Raw genomic sequence first — 18,520 nt, forward strand, 5'->3', positions numbered from 1 at the left:
CGGTCGCTTGTCGTTTTGTCAGCGAGCAGCGAGTGAGGCAGGGGGTGAGGGTGAGGGTGGGGGGTGGGGGTTGGAGCTGGTTGCCCACATGGCTCTGGGGCAGATTATGGAAACCAGACCTGGTGAGTTTACACCGAACGAAAAGGCCCCGTAGAATGAACCGGCGAACTGTGGACAGCTCACAGGAAGCGCCTCTTTGTAAAGCAAACATACATGTACTTTATGGCAGCCGCTTTAGTGCTTTTTTATTTTGGGCTCCAATGAGTCGACATTTCAACATGGCCTCCGTCTAATTTCCTCTGCTTTTCTTCACCTTTTTTTTTTCTTTTTTTCTTTTTTACACACACACACAGACACACACACACACACACACACTCTGCCCACCTATTCCTATCAAAATACCTCTGTTTTTTTGGCAGTAGCCATTTTTATTTCCGTGGAGGTGTGAGGACCGGCCTGTTGGGCTTGTTTTGACAGATTCAGGGACTTTATTGCGGCCCCCAAGGCAGCTGTAGGGGTGTGAGGACCCCACCACCTCCTCCTCCTCCACACCCTCCACCCCCCCCAGACCCAAAAAGAGAGCAACACAGCTGCTGCTACTTCTTCTCCTCCCCTCCCCTCAACTCAGCCCCTTCACCTGGTCTCCATATGATCTTGACCCTCACACACACAGACACACACACACACACACACACACAGACCATAAAAGGTAAAAGAGGTGTGACATGTAATTCTGTAATGACCCTATGCTCACACACACACATCTGTGGTCTGTATGTGAATCCTGCGGCTGCATGGTCCAAAAAACAAGCAAACTATGTGTAAATTCATGATTCCTATTATGTGTTAAAGGAAAAAAAAAAAAAAACAGTTTTATTACAGCTTAGATGTTAATTTCATAACCATTCCTGTCAGTAGAAGTGACATTATACACAGAGTATCATTTAAAAGAAGTGTGACGGGCCAAACATTTAAAAGAAAGACAAAAGAATCAGGTTTTCAATAAACCCAAAATCATTCAAATCTATTTGGAAGATAAAACAAAGACAAATAACGTCACTTTAAGTTAAAAGTTAAGAGTTTTAAAAGTGTAAAAAATAAAAGAAACACAGCATAGTGCTCCACATGTGCTGGAAAATGCTTTAAATAATTAGCTTTCTTTTCAATTCTTTTTTAAAACTGGGTTGCATAGCGATGCCAGAAACCAGAGGAAATAACCCGCTCACATGATTTCTTTCTACCTCATTTTGAAACTACAAATCCTGACTTCCTCCTGGCCGAGCAGCCTCGGCGGGACAGTAGGGGGTTAACAGCGCCAGAGCTCTTTGGTTCTTGGACACGGTGGCCTCGCCTGCCGGATGCAAGTTTGACTCAAGGGCAAAATCCAGAGTGAAAGCCTCACATGTTTTTGACTGGTTGCCAACTCTGCTCTCTCTCTCTCTCTCTCTTGCTCCCTTGCTCTCTCTCTCTCTCTCTCTCTCTCTCTCTCTCCTGTCACTCTTATTCCCTCTCTCTCTCTCCCTCTCCCTCTCTCACACTGATTTACTCTTTCTTTCTCCCCCACGCCGCCGTTCTCCCTCTGATCCTCTCCGGCATCAAACTGTGGACTGACATGAGGCAGGTCCAGCGTCTCTCTGCAAATAGTGCAGCTTCCTCCAAAATTATGTCATCTCTCTTTTCTTTTTTTTCTTTTTTCTAGAAAGATGTGGTGTTCAGGGACTCTTTGGGAGATAGTTTGTTAGGATTTGAAGGAGCTGAACCAGAGCGGGGCTGATAACCTCCCCTTCTTTTCACACAGTTACACAGTTTATTCTGTTATTAAAGTGAAGCTGCTGCTGCTGCTGCTGAATCCAGGTGAAGCTTAATTCCTCAAAAGGATCTCCTTTTCTTGCAGGATGCACCGGTATAAAAACACCCTTCTATATGATCATATGATCATTGCAACAACTACAACGGCATCGATCCTGTTCCGTCTCGTCCGATCGGATGCACGTTGCACAATCGACATAAAGTTCAGAAACTCCCTCCCAAACCACGTGAGAGACAAACCTGAGTCTGGGTTCAAGTCATCGAGCTTCTCCACACCGAGGATGACCTGTTATTTTCATCTTTTAGTATAGCTTTTATTTGTTTTACCTCATCTTAGTAATTGTTCTTATTGCCCCATCTTATTGTTAATCTATGTTGATGATTTATGCTGTTTTTATCTATATTGCTAGAACTTGACTTTATGTATGTTGGGCAACTAAGGTTGTTTTTAAATGTGCTATATAAATACATTTTGAGTTGAGTTGAGGATGGGATGTGTCAAAAAAAATTTGCAACAACTAAAACCTTTATTAGTACAGTGTCTTCAATCTGAAGACAACCAACACTCACCAGCATTTAGTCAGAGCCCGCCCTGTGTCAATTTCTCTAAATCTGAACCTCAGATTCGACCTCTCTGACCTCTCTCTCTCTCTCTCTCTCTCTCTCTCTCTCTCTCTCCCTCTCTCCCTCTCTCCCTCTCTGGTTCCCATCATACTCTCTGCATTTTTTCTTTTTTTTTGTTTTGGTGTGTGTGTTCTGCATAAATCCAGGGTGGCCCATCTCCGAGTCAGTATGACTCACCGAGGCCTCTGAGGATTGCGGACTGACAGGTTAGGAAACCACATACAGTCGGTGCCTCGAGGCAGGGAACAAAGTCAACTCATATCTCCTCGGGGCAAACCACTTATTCACTCAGACAAGCCTGCGATCATCCTGCACTTTTGGAAAAAGCACCAACAACAACAATAAAAAAAAAAAAAACACAGTTGAATTCACCAGATGTGCAGGGAAGAACTTAGTCATCATGTTCAGTATCATGAACTCAATGTTTCCTTTGTGTTTTTTTTTTTTATTTCTTTATTTGATCTGACAACGTGAGGCAGCGAAGCCGATCCGATCCGCGGCCCGTGTCTGAGCTTGGAAAAAAAAATCTAAGAATAAGACACCTGAACTTTTGCGTGGGCGTCCGTTTGTAAACAGTTTGTAGACATAGCTCAGAGCAGGTCAGATCCACCGCTATAGGCCAAGAATGTGCTCGGCAACAAAACGCTCCGAGGAGAAGATTCCCAGCATTCCTCGCTGGTTAGGGAGAGGTACCGGCCTTCACAGATAGGAAGTCGTCTGTCATTAGGGGGTAATCACTTCTTCTTGAGGAGGATTGCAATGCCTGGAATGATTACTGTTGTTATCGGCAGTGAAACTTGGCGCAGGGAGAGCGGATGAGGTTTTTTTTCTTTTTCTTTTTCTTTTTCCTCTTCTTTGTCTCGGTTTTCTCTTCTCTTTCCCTGTGTGTTTTGATCAGCTCGACCGATCCGGCGAAGGCCAAGGTTTTGCTTTCTCCACGCTGCACAGTGACCCAGCTTCAGCGATGTTATAAATGCTCCGATGTTGACTTAAAGCTACTTGGTATTTCTTACCTGGGGGCATTTCTAATTACTAATGGCTCATGTGTAATGATGCCTATCATGTCAGTGGTTCAACAAGGTGGATACGATCCGTCATGCAGACTCATGTTAGAACAACAGAGAATTTATCCCACTGCTCTCTGTGGATGGTGGCCGACTGCTGCTGTCTCCCACGCCACTTATCTGTGTTTGTTTGCAGGGTTTTTTGGTCCCTGCAGTCTTTTTCAAGTGGGTTTGTCTGGGTTGTCCCCTTGGCCTGGGTGTGTTTTTTTTTTTTCCTCCTCCTCCTTCTCCTCCTTTTCCTCTATTTTCTCCCTCCCTCCCTCTTCTCCTCCTCCTGCCTTCTTGCCAGTTGAGCCAAGACTTCAGGTGGAATGATGCCGCTACGAAAAGAGCCCGTCAACGCTTGCCCGACATGCCAAGCCAAGTATTTGTCTTTCGGGGTGCCCCTCACCTCCTCCTCCTCCTCCTCCTCTTCTCCCTCCTCCTCCCCCCTCCTCCGACTCTCCTACCCCTCACCCCCCACCCCCGGATCCTTGAGAACAGGAAGTGTATCTTGTTAAGTGATGGATGGGCCCCCTGTTCTTGCTGAGAGGAAAGGGAAAAAAAGCCTTTCTTTCCCTCCAGGGCAGTCAGATGAGTTTAGCAGTCTCAAAGCTGAGGGTCTGAGGCTCTGCTGCTTTTTGGGAGCGCCTTGGAGCCCTTGGAGCCCGAGCGCCTGGAAGCCACGAGCAACTTCTCCATTATGCGTGCAGAGAGAATTAACGGCTGATAAAGTAGCCGGCAAGAAAAATGGATCTGAAATCAAAAGGGACCGAGCCAAAGAGCATTTACTGGAATCGTGCATGTGTGTATGTGTGTGTGTTTGTTTGTCAGTGTGCATGTGGGAGTGTCTGTGTGTGTGTGTGTGAGAGTTATTTAGCTGGGGGTCAGCAGGTTTGTGTTGGCACACAGCCGCCAGATACTTCCAGGGAGAGCAACTCAGGAAGTGTCCCTGGCACGTCCTCTGCACAGAGCAATACGCACCGCCGCGACTGGCTCGACCTGCTGTGACAAACAACCACAGGCTGCAGTCCCACAACCTGTGCACACACACACAGACACACACACCTACAATACCCAGCGCTAACCTGTGGGAAGAATCATGACAGCAAACTCCCACATGTGTGGTTTTAATAGTTGTTTTGCCAGACGCATCTTTATCAAGTTGTACCCTCATGACTTTAATTTAAGGCTGCAGGCAGCACGTGAACCTCCGATCCCCCAGCAGCCATCATTTCCTCGCCTTGAATCACGGTGACGTTGTTCCTTTCTGTCCGTTTCACGACGACTGCTGGTCACCCACGGCCCCGGACCCCTCTCCTCAGATGAGTGGAAGAATCCAGAGACCTGAAAAACAAGAACGTTTCCTCTCATGATCCATTGCTCCTTTGTCAGCCATGGCTCTGTTGTGGTTACCTAAGGGTAGCTACTAATGTTTGTCTCCAGTTTCCATCCTCTCATATTCCATAGACATACACAGGAACACAAAAAAAGCAACAGATAAAAGGCAGGAAAAGTGTCCATAGCCTCAGTAAACGGGAGTTTAGTTATCCAGAGGGAAAATGAAGCAAACCATAAAACTAAACTCTTAAAACTGCATCCGGCAAAACTCAAGCAAGCAGATGGACTTCAAATGTAACATGATAAAAACTGTTTGATGATGGTCTCTCTCTGTGACAGGAGTGAAACTTACTTTTGTTTCATTACGGTTCGGTCTTGAAGGCAGCGAAGGCAGCATGTGACTGGAATAAGCCTGGAGCTGCTGGTTATATCATCGTTTCTCAATCGTCACAAACGCCTAGATGCTCTCAGGACTTCTCATCCATGTTGGTGTTGAAGTTGACATTCAAATTTCAAGCTTAAAGGGATAGTTCAACATTTTGGCAAATTGACCTATTGCCATAATCCCTATAGTCATAGCAGTAGGTTTGTTACCTTTTTTCGTTGGTGCAAGCTATTTTTAGAAGCTGCTCAGAGCTACGCTATGGAGGCTCATGGGATTTCTTGGTTTCCCTCATCAAACTCATCAAATACACAATCCAACAACTCCAAAACGCTCTGGTGGACAAGTTGTGACCTGCACATTCACCACACTATGAGATAAGAACAGAGCGTTACGAGACAGAGTTGTTTTAGAGGTAAATACAGAGACAGCTCGCCGCTCTGCTCCGCCTTTCTAAAAATAGCTTGCACCAACAATTAAAGGTAACAAACCTACTGCTATGACTATAGGGATTATGGCAATGGGCCAATTTGCCAAAATGTTGAACTATCCCTTTAACCTTGGAAGCATACAGATATTTTTCCCCATGTTGTTTAGTTAATGATTTAGTCAATAAACACCAGGAAAAAGTGAAATATTCATCACTGTCAATAATATCTATACAGTTTACATCATTAAATTACCTTTATTTAAAAAAATTGAGTTTACAAAGATATAAAACAGTTATGTATAAATAATTAATGCTAAACTTTTATAAATGTATTTCTGCTTGTTATATTACTTCACAAAATCATCATTTAGATTTGAACCCGGCACATCGTTCATCTGAGCTCTTCTCTGCTGTTCTCATCAAGCCAACAGGAAGACATACAGCTAATGCTCTCCGTCTACGTGCAGTATATAAAAGACATAAAGATGTTGTCGGGCCTGAAGGGCGCATTGTGCATGCAGAGTAGCAGGAACAGCAGCGTGATGACTGTGTAAGAGTTCAAAGGCTGCTGGTCCAGTCCCTCCAACCTTCACTGATCTCTCCTGACGTGACCTCCTGCATGGCTTGCGTCTGTGTGTGTCTCCTGCCTCGTCTCCGCCGGCCGGGGTTTAGCCCCGCTGTGGCCTGTCTGGCCCCGAGCCAGAGGGCTCCACCGTCTTTACAACCAGACCTCACTGAGCCTTAGACGATAAACAACAAGGAAACTGTCAGTTCCACTTGATGTTTGTTTCTCTGTTAAATTGAAGGTTAACTCGCAGCCAGCAAAATGCCTTTTTTTTTCTTCTTCTTTTTTTTTTTGTTATTTTCAAATCACGCCGTTTCTTCAACCGGCTCGCTGTTCAAACAGGATACACAACCCAAACCAAACAGCGCCACACCGTAGCCCTCAGCCTGTCCCGGGCCCAGGCCGGGGGAAAGCAAATGGAGACAGGGCATATTTGTCTGTCCGTCGGCTTGTCTGCGTTGAGAGGCGCCTGCCACTTAATGACGTCTGACAAGCGAGACAGCGGCAGCTTTGGGTACTCGAGGACTTGTTTTGGGGTCATGGAGATGTGATCTGTAGGAAGTGGAGGGTTTATCAGATAACGTCAACATTGTCTCCACGCCGACTGCAAGAAGTGGAAAACTGAAATTTCACAGTTTTGCATTTTAGGCATTTGGGTTTTCGTGGTTCTGTGTGAAGAGCAACACGGTCGGCGGTGCAGCGGTGGAGAAAGATTGGGTTCCTAGATGTAGAGCAGAGAGGAGGTCAAAGGTCAGAGCTGTGGCGTCCACATATGCAAAAGAAAGAAAGAATTATCTCTCCTCTGGATTTGCGTGTGTTACCTTCACAGAGCCAAAGACCGTTACACTGATGATGAGCGCTGATGTGTTGAGTCTGAACTTGACAGATGCATGTGTTTATGTGTGTGTGTGTGTGTGTGTGTGACATTTTGTGAAATACGACGGTAAATCAGACGATGACTGTCTTTTTTCCGTCCCACAGGCTCTGATGCGTCCAGGTCGCCTCGACCGAATCATCTACGTGCCTCTTCCAGATGCTCCGACCCGACGGGAAATATTTTCCCTCCAGTTCCGTAACATGCCTGTGGCCCAGGACGTGTCTCTTGATGACCTCGTGACTCGGACGGATAAATACTCCGGAGCGGAGGTGGGTTGCATTTTTCTCTGGATAATTTACAACGCGGAACTAGTTGCGAATGTCACAGATCCATAAAACACACACTGGTTACAAACTCATTTCCCTAAAATGACAAGAGAGATTAATGACATTAAATACTGACTGTGTGACCTCTTTATAAATCATGAAAAGAATGAAGTGAGATGTTCATTCAAAATTCAATTTTCACTCAGTGTGGCTGCCAAAAAATCAACAGTGAACGGCTCTGTCTATTTTAGTAACACATTTGCTTTTTGCACTTGGGAAAAGCAAAAGATTTATTGAAACTAGCATGACAACAGGCCACTACAAACCATTAAACTAGTGAATGCAACACAGAAAATAGAGATAAGAAGAAGTTTCTTCAGCCAAGTGTAATTTCTCCTAATACTTGTGCAGCAGGCTCTGCCTCGCGTCCAAATTCGTTTAACTATAATCTGTTTTTACAAAAAACACATTTGCAGCAGGGTTTTCTGTTTTGGCAAAGTTTTTTTTAAAGATTTGGGCCGATTGTTTAAAAAACCAGCCGATTTAGAGATACAAGACATTCAGTCAACTCGTCAGACTTTTTCTCAGGAAAAGTCCACTGCAAATCGGTAACGCTGCATTCAAGGGCCAGAGCTTTACCTTCTGACAACAGCTGATGAAAATTAAAAACAAGAGAGAAACCGCTGCTGTTTCCCTGCAGAGAGATGTTACTGAGCTTTTCCATGATGCCTGCGTCGTGTCTGTGCTGTGTCACAGAGCGCCCTCGTGATCTCACGGCGGACTGGGAGTAATTGTACAAACACTTCTTTGTATGACAGATTTGTCTCCAGCGCGTGATTCACATTGTTTTGAACAGAGAAACTGCTCCCGTCCTCCAGGACACAGACGAGTCGACTGAAACATTATAAGAAATAAGAACAAACCGATCTCCCCTCACTTTACGATCGGTCGGGTTGAAGTATTTACCTCGTGACGGTGGAGACGAAGGGGTTTTGGGAGTTTTCTCTACTGGGTCTGGTTCTCGGTATCTGTCTTGTTCTTTGTCAGAGAAATCTTGTTTGTCTTTGACCTTCATTGTGACTCACAGTTCATACACTATTCAACGGAAAGAAAAAAAACTTTCCCCATGAGACATACAGTATGTCTTTTGCCCCTGAATGTAAATTCCCCCACTGTATATTTAGACTTGAAGAGTTACAGTTACAGCCATGAGAGAAATGTCATGCTGGTCCTCGAAAATCGGCCGTTTTCAAACGATCCAGACGCAAACGTGCCTTTGGCAGCGGCTGCAAAAACACACATTTCATTGTTGCTTTTTTGTGTGACATGTTTGTCGGTGTACAGATGAACATGTCATGTGTTGTTTCCTCCATTCGTTTCCCTGAGACAGTGCAGGAGCCAAGGTTGTTTTGCTCTAGATGCAGAAACACTTACTTACTCTTACAAAATCTGCCTCTCGCTGTGAGCAGTGGGTTCCTTCATGAAACCACTTTGTCCAGAGAAGTCAGATGAACGATACTGGTTCTTTTCACTTCAGAGATTTCTTTTGGGTCTTGTCCATGATTGTCCTCGTGGGTATGGATTTGTGGGTTCGCGTTAGGGTGATCTGAAACAGACACTCGCACAAGAGCTGCCTGAACCGGATGATGATTTTTTTTAGTTGGTTGAGACTCCAGGATAATGAGACCAACTGTGGCAGCCGTAATTAAAATGAGCTACAGTTCACACATTGTGTCCTGTGTCCTATGCCGTCTGCGATTATAGAGCGCCATACCAGAGGTTAGCATCGCCCCGGTTTCCTTAACTTAAAGCCAATGGGATTTTTCCATAGACTTCTGTATTAGTGTGGAAAAGAGTTTGTTTGTTCAGCTCGATAAGCATCACAAACGAAAACCTACATGGTTTTTGAAAGCTTATACCCGAAGAACTTGAAGTAAAAAGCTGTTAGTTCTCAGGCTATACATAACAACATTAAGGTGACTTGGCTTACATGTCACCACCGCTAAACTTCCAACTCGTAGTTTGATTTATAGCGTCACCTCTTCTAGACTGTTGGTCATAGTTTACAAAAACATGTTTAAACACAACAAGGTTGTAAAGACAGACTGGTTTTGTGACATAGAAGAAACCCATTCATAAAACTTATTGACATCTTTGACAGAGGAACTGGAACAGGAACTCGTTTCTGTCTATCTTGTTGTTCCCATCGATTTAGACTCAATCAATCAATCAGTCAGTCACAACATAACAACATGACAACAAGAACTAGAGTCTGTTTGTTAAAGACATTGGTTGATTAATGGATGAGTCAATCACCACAAAATCAACCTATATAAATTATGCAATTTGGTTCATTGTGTCTTCAGTTAGACGATCAGTGTTTTGTTCTTTTAGACAGACTGAAGGATTGTTACCTTACAATCCTCCTTATGTCTGTCTAAAAGAACAAAACACTGATAATATAAATGATTACTTGTTATTTTCAACCATTATGGATTCAATACATTTTGATTGGTGAACTGTTGAAAGAGATCAGCAAAGTTTGGAGTTACTGTCAGTCCAACCTGATACATCCAGACACCAACAGATGAACAAAATCTTTTGCTTTAACATGAAGCACTCGAGGCTTAATCACATAAAAGTCGTCTTGTAGAGGAACACTCAGTACGTTTACATGCACAGCTTAATCCTGCTATGCTCAAAATTTGATTTTGGCGATCAGACTTCTGTCCTTGTCCCAGAGTAAAAAAATGAATATAAACAATTTAATAAGCTTAAAAAATTCTGTGTTTAAATAAAAAAGAAAAAAAAAAGCTTTAAAAATTCTCAAATTCAGTGCCCGACCAGATGCGCCGGTCTACAAATGACAGTCTACAGGCTTCATCTCTCTCTCTCTCTTTTTTAATGTGTGAAATGCACTGAATCGGCGCTGAGTTGACGCAGTTTTTTTTTTCTTTACTTGACCTTCTCTGCTCCACTTTGTGCCGTCTCTACTGTTGTGGAGCATGCACACATGCATTGTCCAGTTTCAGTCCGATCAAGGTGAATACATGCTGAAGAAAATTGATTTTCATCGATCACATTATCTGGGTGTCTTAATCTTATATTAATATTAGTTGGACTAACGCGTTTACATGCACTCAGTTGTCCAGTTAAAGTCGGATTAAGGCAATAATTTAGTTTTTTCAAGTATCATATGAACGTACTGACTGATTCTAAACACACATGCAGATGCACACGTTGACTTTTCTCTCCACGCGCTCTCAAAGCTGTTCATCAGTTCTTGAATCAAGTCTGCTCAGGACAGCGAGGTGTTGAGCTGTTTTCATCTTTTCTTTCAACATTATTTTCTTCTCCAGGGCAGGTCGAGGTTATCTATAGGGCCCGCTCATATCCTGAAAGTACATACTCTCCTCTCCTCTCCGGATCCTGATGAGGCAGCCCCCACCCAAAAAAAAAAAAAGCAAGCAAGCCCTAAAGCCAGGCATTGAGCTGGAGGAGGTATGCAGAGGGAAACCAATCCCCCCACTATCAGGTGTTGTGTTTGACATCGGGGTTTCTGGTGTAGTGTCTCATCTGTGGAATGGAGGTTTGCAGTCACTTGCCATTGAGTTCTTGAAACCCCGCAAAAAAATTCAAAGACATGCCACAGTCGTGCTGATAAGAGCTCCGGCAGGGTCTCACCTGCGTAGGTATTATATTTTACATACCAACGCTATAGATCAAATTAGATTAGATGAAACCTTAAACTCCTCTGATCAGCGAGGGGAAGTTTGCAGGGAAAACAGGATACAGATAAGAGAGCGAACACAGCAGTGGAGATAATGCTGTGTTTACAAGAGGAGAGAGCCCAGGGACAAATGCAACAAATCAACAAGTAAATAAACATGTGGATGTCCAAACACGCTGCATGTGACTGCCGACCGGTCACATGATCACTGGCCAGCTCTTCTGTTACTCGCTGGAGGGTTCAAGTTTTAACATCAAGCAACAATGTTGATAAGTATATCAGATACAATTTTAAATGTTCGTTATTAAACACAGATTATTTTTTTTAAATGTTCAAAGCGAAGAGCGCTATACCTTTCTCAAAACTAGAGGTGCTCTTTGGAGAGGGATCCAAGGGAAGTGGAAAAACAAAGAAAAACTCCAAGGCATTCTCTCGAGTTAATAAAAATGCCTTTAATTAATCTGTCATTGTCACAATGACATGTTTAAAATGACTACGACGTGTTTCGGCATCAAGCTTTTGACTCCCTGATGAAGGCTTGATGCCGAAACGCGTCAAAGTCATTTTAAACATGTCATTGTGACAATGCCAGATTAATTAAAGGCATTTTTATTAACTCGAGAGAGTGCCTTGGAGTTTTTCTTTGTTTTTCCACAGATTATTTTAAATTGTCTCCACTGGATCCTCTTCAGATTAGACACAAATATCCACAAGGACTCGATGATTGAGCAATTGTTATTTAGGTGATGAAAGGTAAAAAGTCAAGGTCATCACTTCAAAATACCCCGATTTATTTTATAGAGCAGATTGTTTTTTTTGTTTTTGTTTTTTCCACCTGGTTGTTACGGCTACACAAACCCCCAAAAGTGTTTGTGTTTCGTGCGGCAGGAAGACACCGATCACCACAGTTTACAGTAAACAAGATCCTCTTGTTGACCATGGAGAAAATCTGTCCTGTTCACAGAGAGTGAAAAAGAAATCAGGCGATCAGCTGCTTGTCCTCAGAGGGCTGTGTTGTTTAAATAAAGTTGTCTTTTGTTTAAAACCTGCTTTTTAGATGATCAGCTTTTATAAACAATATACCGTACACATTTATTATGCAACATAATGAAGCAATACAATTCAAAAACATTAAAAATAGAAGCTGGACCTAGCTGTTCAGATATAAATAACAGTATGATGACAATAGATGAAGGTGAAAATGCCCCTAACAGATATAATTGTCATTATTTGTCACCTTTTTGCAAACAATTATCAGTAGATTTGATGCTTTCAATGCAAATTGGAAACAAAGCACTTTCAGATCAGCAGTATTTCACCACAATATACACTATATATTTAAAATATACATACTATATATAGTACAGTATATGTTTCATTCAGCATCATGAGCCGCTGTGCCACACATCCTCTGGCAGAGTTTCACAGCTTATATAACCAGGAGGAATGAGTGGTATTGCCTTTAGCTCGGCGTGGACATGGAGAGGTAGCTGGACCTCTCCGTCTACTGTGTGACAGAGCGCTGAGCCATTATATTTGACTTGGCGTGCTAACTGGTAATGCAGTAGCCAGCTGGGTGAGCCGCAGCCGACGGGCTCTGGTCAGCCGTGCGTCAGGGCCACGCTGCCAGGGAGCGAGCTGGATGAAGACAGGGAGGAGGAGGAGGAGGAGGTGCTGGTGGGTGGTGGGTGGTGGGTGGGGAGCTCGTAAATCAACAGCGAGATGCTTATTGAAGCTGGAGGCCACTGAGCCGTGTGCAGTTTCAGTTTTCGTATCGTTTACTGTCCAGTGCGCCGTCGCCGCCGACTCGCTCCCCTCACTCCCCTCACTGTTCTCACCTCCTTAGATTGCATTCCCCGTCTCTCCCTACCTGTCGACTGCTCGTACCGAGGCTTTGACAAATTTTCTGTCGACTCCAGCTGGTGTCACCGTGAAGCTTGGACACAGTTGGCGGTCGGGGGGTCTTCTCGTCTGCAGCCTCCACCTCCTCATGAGGAGCTGGCTTGGTTCAGATTCAGCTTGCATGGGCCTGTTTTATTGCATAAAGTTAAAACTGATGTGTTTCTCTGATATCTCCAGAGTAGACTGGATTGACGGCCTGCATCTTCTCACATGATGTTGATGATGCTACTGTGTCATGAACAGGGATGGAAACATTTTGCTGCTGTGGTGATAATTATTCATAATTTACACCACTATGTTAGTTAATTATAGGTGGAAACCATGCATCTCAGGTCTATCAAGATGCAGAAGGCAAAAAAAACATACGTAGCTCTGCTGTGTCATAGAAACATGTTCAAACGAGTTTTACTGTTGCTACATGGCTACGGTTAGCATTAACAGCTGCTTGTGAGTTCAGCATCAAACTTGCTGTTGCTGAGCTGTTGATTGTCTGAGCTTTTGTTTTGCTTCTGTTTCTATTATTTCTTTTCTCATATTGAAATTAGCATGCTAACCAGCTAGCTTGTTTCGCCCCTTTGAGGCAACAGTGGCTGAAGCTTCTGGGAAGACTGGTGAATAAACAGCTACATGACTAAATGCTAAAATAAGCTAATGTAGCAATATTAAAGCTTTTAAATAAGCTTAATTAATGATTACTTGTAGATTTGTCATTTTTATTACTGGTCTGATTGAGAAACTTCAACTATTAACATACGTTTATCTGATATATTGTGTGTAAACGTGTAGCAGGAGTATGATACAGTATGAACAACACTTTAATCCAATATAGTAGCACAGCAACACACTCTGAATGAAGCTGTTATGATTATACATTATACATACAGACAGGTGATATTTGTGTTTTTAATTGTCTTTCATTGCATATTTACTCATGACATTATAATGTACAAGACCAGAAATCTGTTTTTTCAGTCACATATATTGAGGACACTGTTTTGTTGTTAGCCCCCTGCTCCATGTTCACGTAGCTGCTACACATCCACACCTGGAAGCCGTCCAGCACAGTCACAGTCTTATCTGCTGCTACAGAAATCGAAGCTGTCTCGTGGTCACTGGGTCAGATTGCTGCTCGAACCTTTACGCTACTGTTGCCTCGAATTCAGCAGTAAATTTATTGTCATTTCTTTTTTTCCCCTCTCTCCGATTACACTGGCAGTCGGTGGGTGGGTGGTGGGTGGTGGGGGGGGGGGGGGGTCGATTTCCTGGGTGTTTACGGAAACTGTACATGACTGCTGAGGCACACCGAGCATGTTTCAGTCCTCAGACTTGGCAGTCGGACTACCTGAAGCTTTGACTTTAATTACATTCCTGGGATTTCAGACTTGTTTGAGAGGAGAGGGAGGTAAGGTCGGGGGAGGAGGAGGAGGAAGGAGGAGGAGGGAGGGGGGGGGGGGGTCATGCAGGAGGACACGGTTGTTGTCAGCTCGGAGCTAGAAGCTTGTTAAACTCACCTGTCTTCCTACCTGCCCGGAGTGACATCTGGTTTCCCAACCCTCACCTCCCCACTAAACGATTCACTGATACACACACACACACACACACACACACACACACACACACACACGCATACACACACACACACACACATATACACACACACCTTTAACTCACACTCAGCTCAGAAAATTGCTGCCGGCTCTCCCTCCTCATCTCTGCCATCACTCCTCCAAACAGAAGCAACATTTGATACTGTAATCGCAGTGTTGTCACGAAGACGAAGACGGGCTTAACTTCCACCTAAAGGACGGTGTGATGCTGCTCCACGTCTCTCTCTCTCTCTCTCCTTTTCTCTCTCCCCCTTTCTCTCTCTCTCTTTTCTTTTTTCTATCTATGATCAAGTCCTGACAGGAAAAGACCTGGAGGATTTATTGCAGCCTGTCACAGACATCGAGTCAGTTGCAGGCCTTTTTTGTAGCCTTGATGAAAAGCTGAAGCCTTCTCAGGTTTCGATACAACACTATTTTTTATTGTAGATATCAAGCGGCTTCATTTCGACCTCATTTAACATGAACATAAATTTTTGTAATATCACTTCTGAGTAATAAAATACCCACAGGGTTACTCATTTATGCAACAAATGTTATATTATGTAAAACAGAATATTGATAACGCAGGGTCCTTGTAAACCTACCGTCTGGGTCTATGGAGGATTCAGGTTTAAGGCCCTTGATTTAACCGTTGTATATTAGTGAAATGTACCACAGCTTCTTAACCAGTTTTAAGTTGCAGGCTCTGAACAAAGTGGTTCCTGAACTATTTAGGGACGCAGCTTTTGTCTACTGTCAAATCAAAATTTCATATAGTTTTTTGCAATATAAACAAGACTTGGTAACACTTTATAATAAGTACACACTATTAAGCATTAGTTAAGCATGACATACTGAATTCATCATTTATAACACATTAATACTCACTAGTATGTAGTTTATAAACACAGTAAAAAAAAAAAGTTTTACTCATCATTAACTGTATTTATAAACTACATACTAATAGGTATTTATGCGTTATAAATGAAGAAATCAGGATTTATTAATGCTTAACTAATGCTTAATAGTGTGTAGTTATTATAAAGTGTTACCCAAGACTTTAGCTGAATCCAGTAAAGAAATACAAAAGTATTATTCCTGCAGAAACTGCTTTCTATTTCAAAATGCTTTAAGTTTAATAATAAGTTATAAAGACTGAAAGTCTTAAAAGAGCTGAATCAATTTTACTACAACAAAAGAGCCCAGATAACAAAAATAAAACAGGAAATAGTGTTTTCGCACATGTTCTTCCTGTAATATTCACACACACCTGTGCTTCAAAAATAACCTGCACATTTTCCTCCTGTGCTGGTTGTTGTGAGTCAACGTGCTAAACATAACAAAGAAATAGGTCGTGGTTCACAAGATGACAAATGGCATCAGTGTGAGTGGGATCGATTCGGGCAAAGTGCGTCTCAGCCTGCGCAGGAAACAACAAACAGATGATGAAGAAAAGCAAAATAGTCATTCAGTGTAATTAAAAAGCGAATGGAAAGATTAGATATTCTGCAGAAACAAATGATAGATTGGTATTTGCAAAGAACTTGAAAAGGTCTCATCACAAAATAATCACGAGATATTTTAATTGAAACTCTCTGGTATTGCTGTTTGAACACACACACACACACACACACACACACATACTATACAGATGAGGAAAAAGCCATTAGGTCATTTTCCCCTGGAAAAGTGCTCAGACACGTCGGACTGATATGTTTCCTGCTGTGCAGTTAGTATGGAATAAACAGGAAAGGAACTGAGTCATTAAAACAAACAGTGACAGTCACTGAGTGCGCAACTTCCAGAAAGTCAAAACTTTTTTCTTTTTTTTTTAACCCAGTGGATGTTTCGGACCTCCCCTGTGGTGTTTGATTGACAGGTGACCTCCAGGACGTGCAAGAGCAAAAACACCACAGTAAAGACGCTCTTAGCAGATCTTGACAAGTTGTTGACAAAAAAAAAAGAAGAAATCAGGATTTCTCTGCATGAACTCCGAGCTGGACGGAGCTGGAAGTCACTGTTTGGATGCAGAACACGTGGATGTGACGACAGCTGACTGACAGCGTCGACCTCGCGGCGTGCCCCCCCTCCCCTCCCCCCACCGTCCCACCCGAGTGCCAACATAACATCCATCTCCAGAGGAGAGGAGTGGAGCCGGGTGGTGGTGGTTGAAGCATTTTAATGAAACCTGGAGCTGCAGTATCAGAAGTGTTGTGCTAGTTACTGAAAAATAGTTACTAGTCACAGTTACTAGTTACTTAATAAAAATGTAACTCTGTTACTTAAACCAAAAAGTTATGCGTTACTGAGAAAGTAACTTTTTTGTTACTTTAAAACGTTTTTCCAATGCTCCCATTAAATAAAGGTTAATTGAATTCCCCTCTAACCGTCATTTCAGTTCTGCACTGATGCAGGGCACCAAGTGCTTTTTTTTTCACAGTGTACTCTGTCTTAATTTCAATTCAATAAAACTTTATTGTTTGCTAAAATGTTATGGGAACTGTGTGCCATTGTAAAACCTCACCAAAAGGAACAGAGTAACGCAGCGTTTGGTAACGGAAACGGAGTTACTGAATTAAAAAAAACAACGTGTTACGTTATTAGTTACTGAATAAAGTAACGGCGTTACTACCCAACACTGAGTATCAGAATATCTCTGTCGGTTCAGTCTCTGATGCCTCTGACCCCAGTGGTGGAAGTGGAGGGGCTTTACCCTCCAACACTGGTGGAGGTTTTTTTTTTTTTTTTTTTTGGTCTGAGCCCAGGTGTCTGAGACGCTTGGCTGGCAGCCATTCAAACTCACTGGTGCAATTGTTTTCTTAACTCTGTTTTTTCATCACACTGGCAGGAGCAAGTCTGTTCCAAACGCAGGACGCACCAATCAGGCAGATCAACATTTCGTCTTGACGTCAATGAGCTGCCTCAGACGCTTAATATTCCCCCTGGTTCCTAGATTACCCAGCAGCAGCAGCAGCTCTGCAGCTCTGTGTGAACAACGTCAACATGTTGTTGAGTTGTGACTTGATAAAGCAGCGGTGCATTTATGCATCAGTTAAATCCAGTTTTGTGATGATGTGGTGTTGTTTTTTTGTTTTTTTCGTTAAACCACATATTTTAAAATGGAAACCCGACACGACACGCTGGATTTATAGGAGCTGGTTTCCACCGATTTAAGAGAATTAAAATAGAGTTTGATCACAAATACAGCTTTGTAGGCTATAATGACACACCAGACAACACACACACACACACACAACACAGCCATGGCGCACACACACACACACCACCCTCACAGGAAGACAAATGGTTTCCTCCTAACACCTGTTGTGGTTGTGGCTGTTCCTCCTCTGGCTCGCCGTGTCGTCTCTGATTTATGACTCGGTATTTGTTGTTGCAAAGATTTTTATCACCAAGGACACAGGCGTGAAAGAAACAAAAAAAATGCATCAACAAAACACGTTGCTGTTTGAATAATAGTGACATAACACAACGTGCGAGGCCTGATACAGATACACACCATCAGTCCCGGGACGCTGGAGTATAGACAAAGATCGGTAATCATCATCGAATAAACATGTCAGCTTTGGTGGAATGCGTGTCTGATGAGGTCTGAAGTTGACCGTGATTTTCCAAAATATGGTTTCACCCCTTAGCCCTTGTGTGTGTATGTGTGTGAATGAGTGGGTTTGTGTAAGTGTGTGTGTCTGACCACAGAGGCGGTCACGCTGCCACACAGAAAAGCACAGTCGACACAGAAAACATAGTCAAACATCTCAACAAAGGCAGCGAGGAAAAAGCCTTTCACACCTCTGCAACGCCGTGTGGCTGTGAAACACCTCGCCTCACTTCCTCTCCAGAAAGCCTTTTGCCTCTTGTGATTGTGCGTGTGTTGTTCTTACCCCGACACACGGCGGGTTAAATAAAGGTTAAGAAAAAGAAAAAGAAAAAGAAATAATTTCCCTCGG

General features: G+C 43.1%; 1 protein-coding gene across 1 annotated transcript in view; it reads left to right on the forward strand.

Annotated features, from left to right (window-relative positions):
* The window catches only part of afg2a (AFG2 AAA ATPase homolog A), a 125,805-nt gene that overhangs the window by 92,488 nt on the left and 14,797 nt on the right, over positions 1–18,520 (forward strand). The window contains exon 16 of the mRNA XM_083980445.1: positions 7,176–7,340. Coding sequence (XP_083836571.1) covers positions 7,176–7,340 — 165 coding nt within the window. The remainder of the gene's footprint in view (positions 1–7,175; positions 7,341–18,520) is intronic.

The sequence above is a fragment of the Trachurus trachurus genome (genome assembly GCF_905171665.1).
Source record: "Trachurus trachurus genome assembly, chromosome: 10".
NCBI lineage: Eukaryota > Metazoa > Chordata > Actinopteri > Carangiformes > Carangidae > Trachurus > Trachurus trachurus.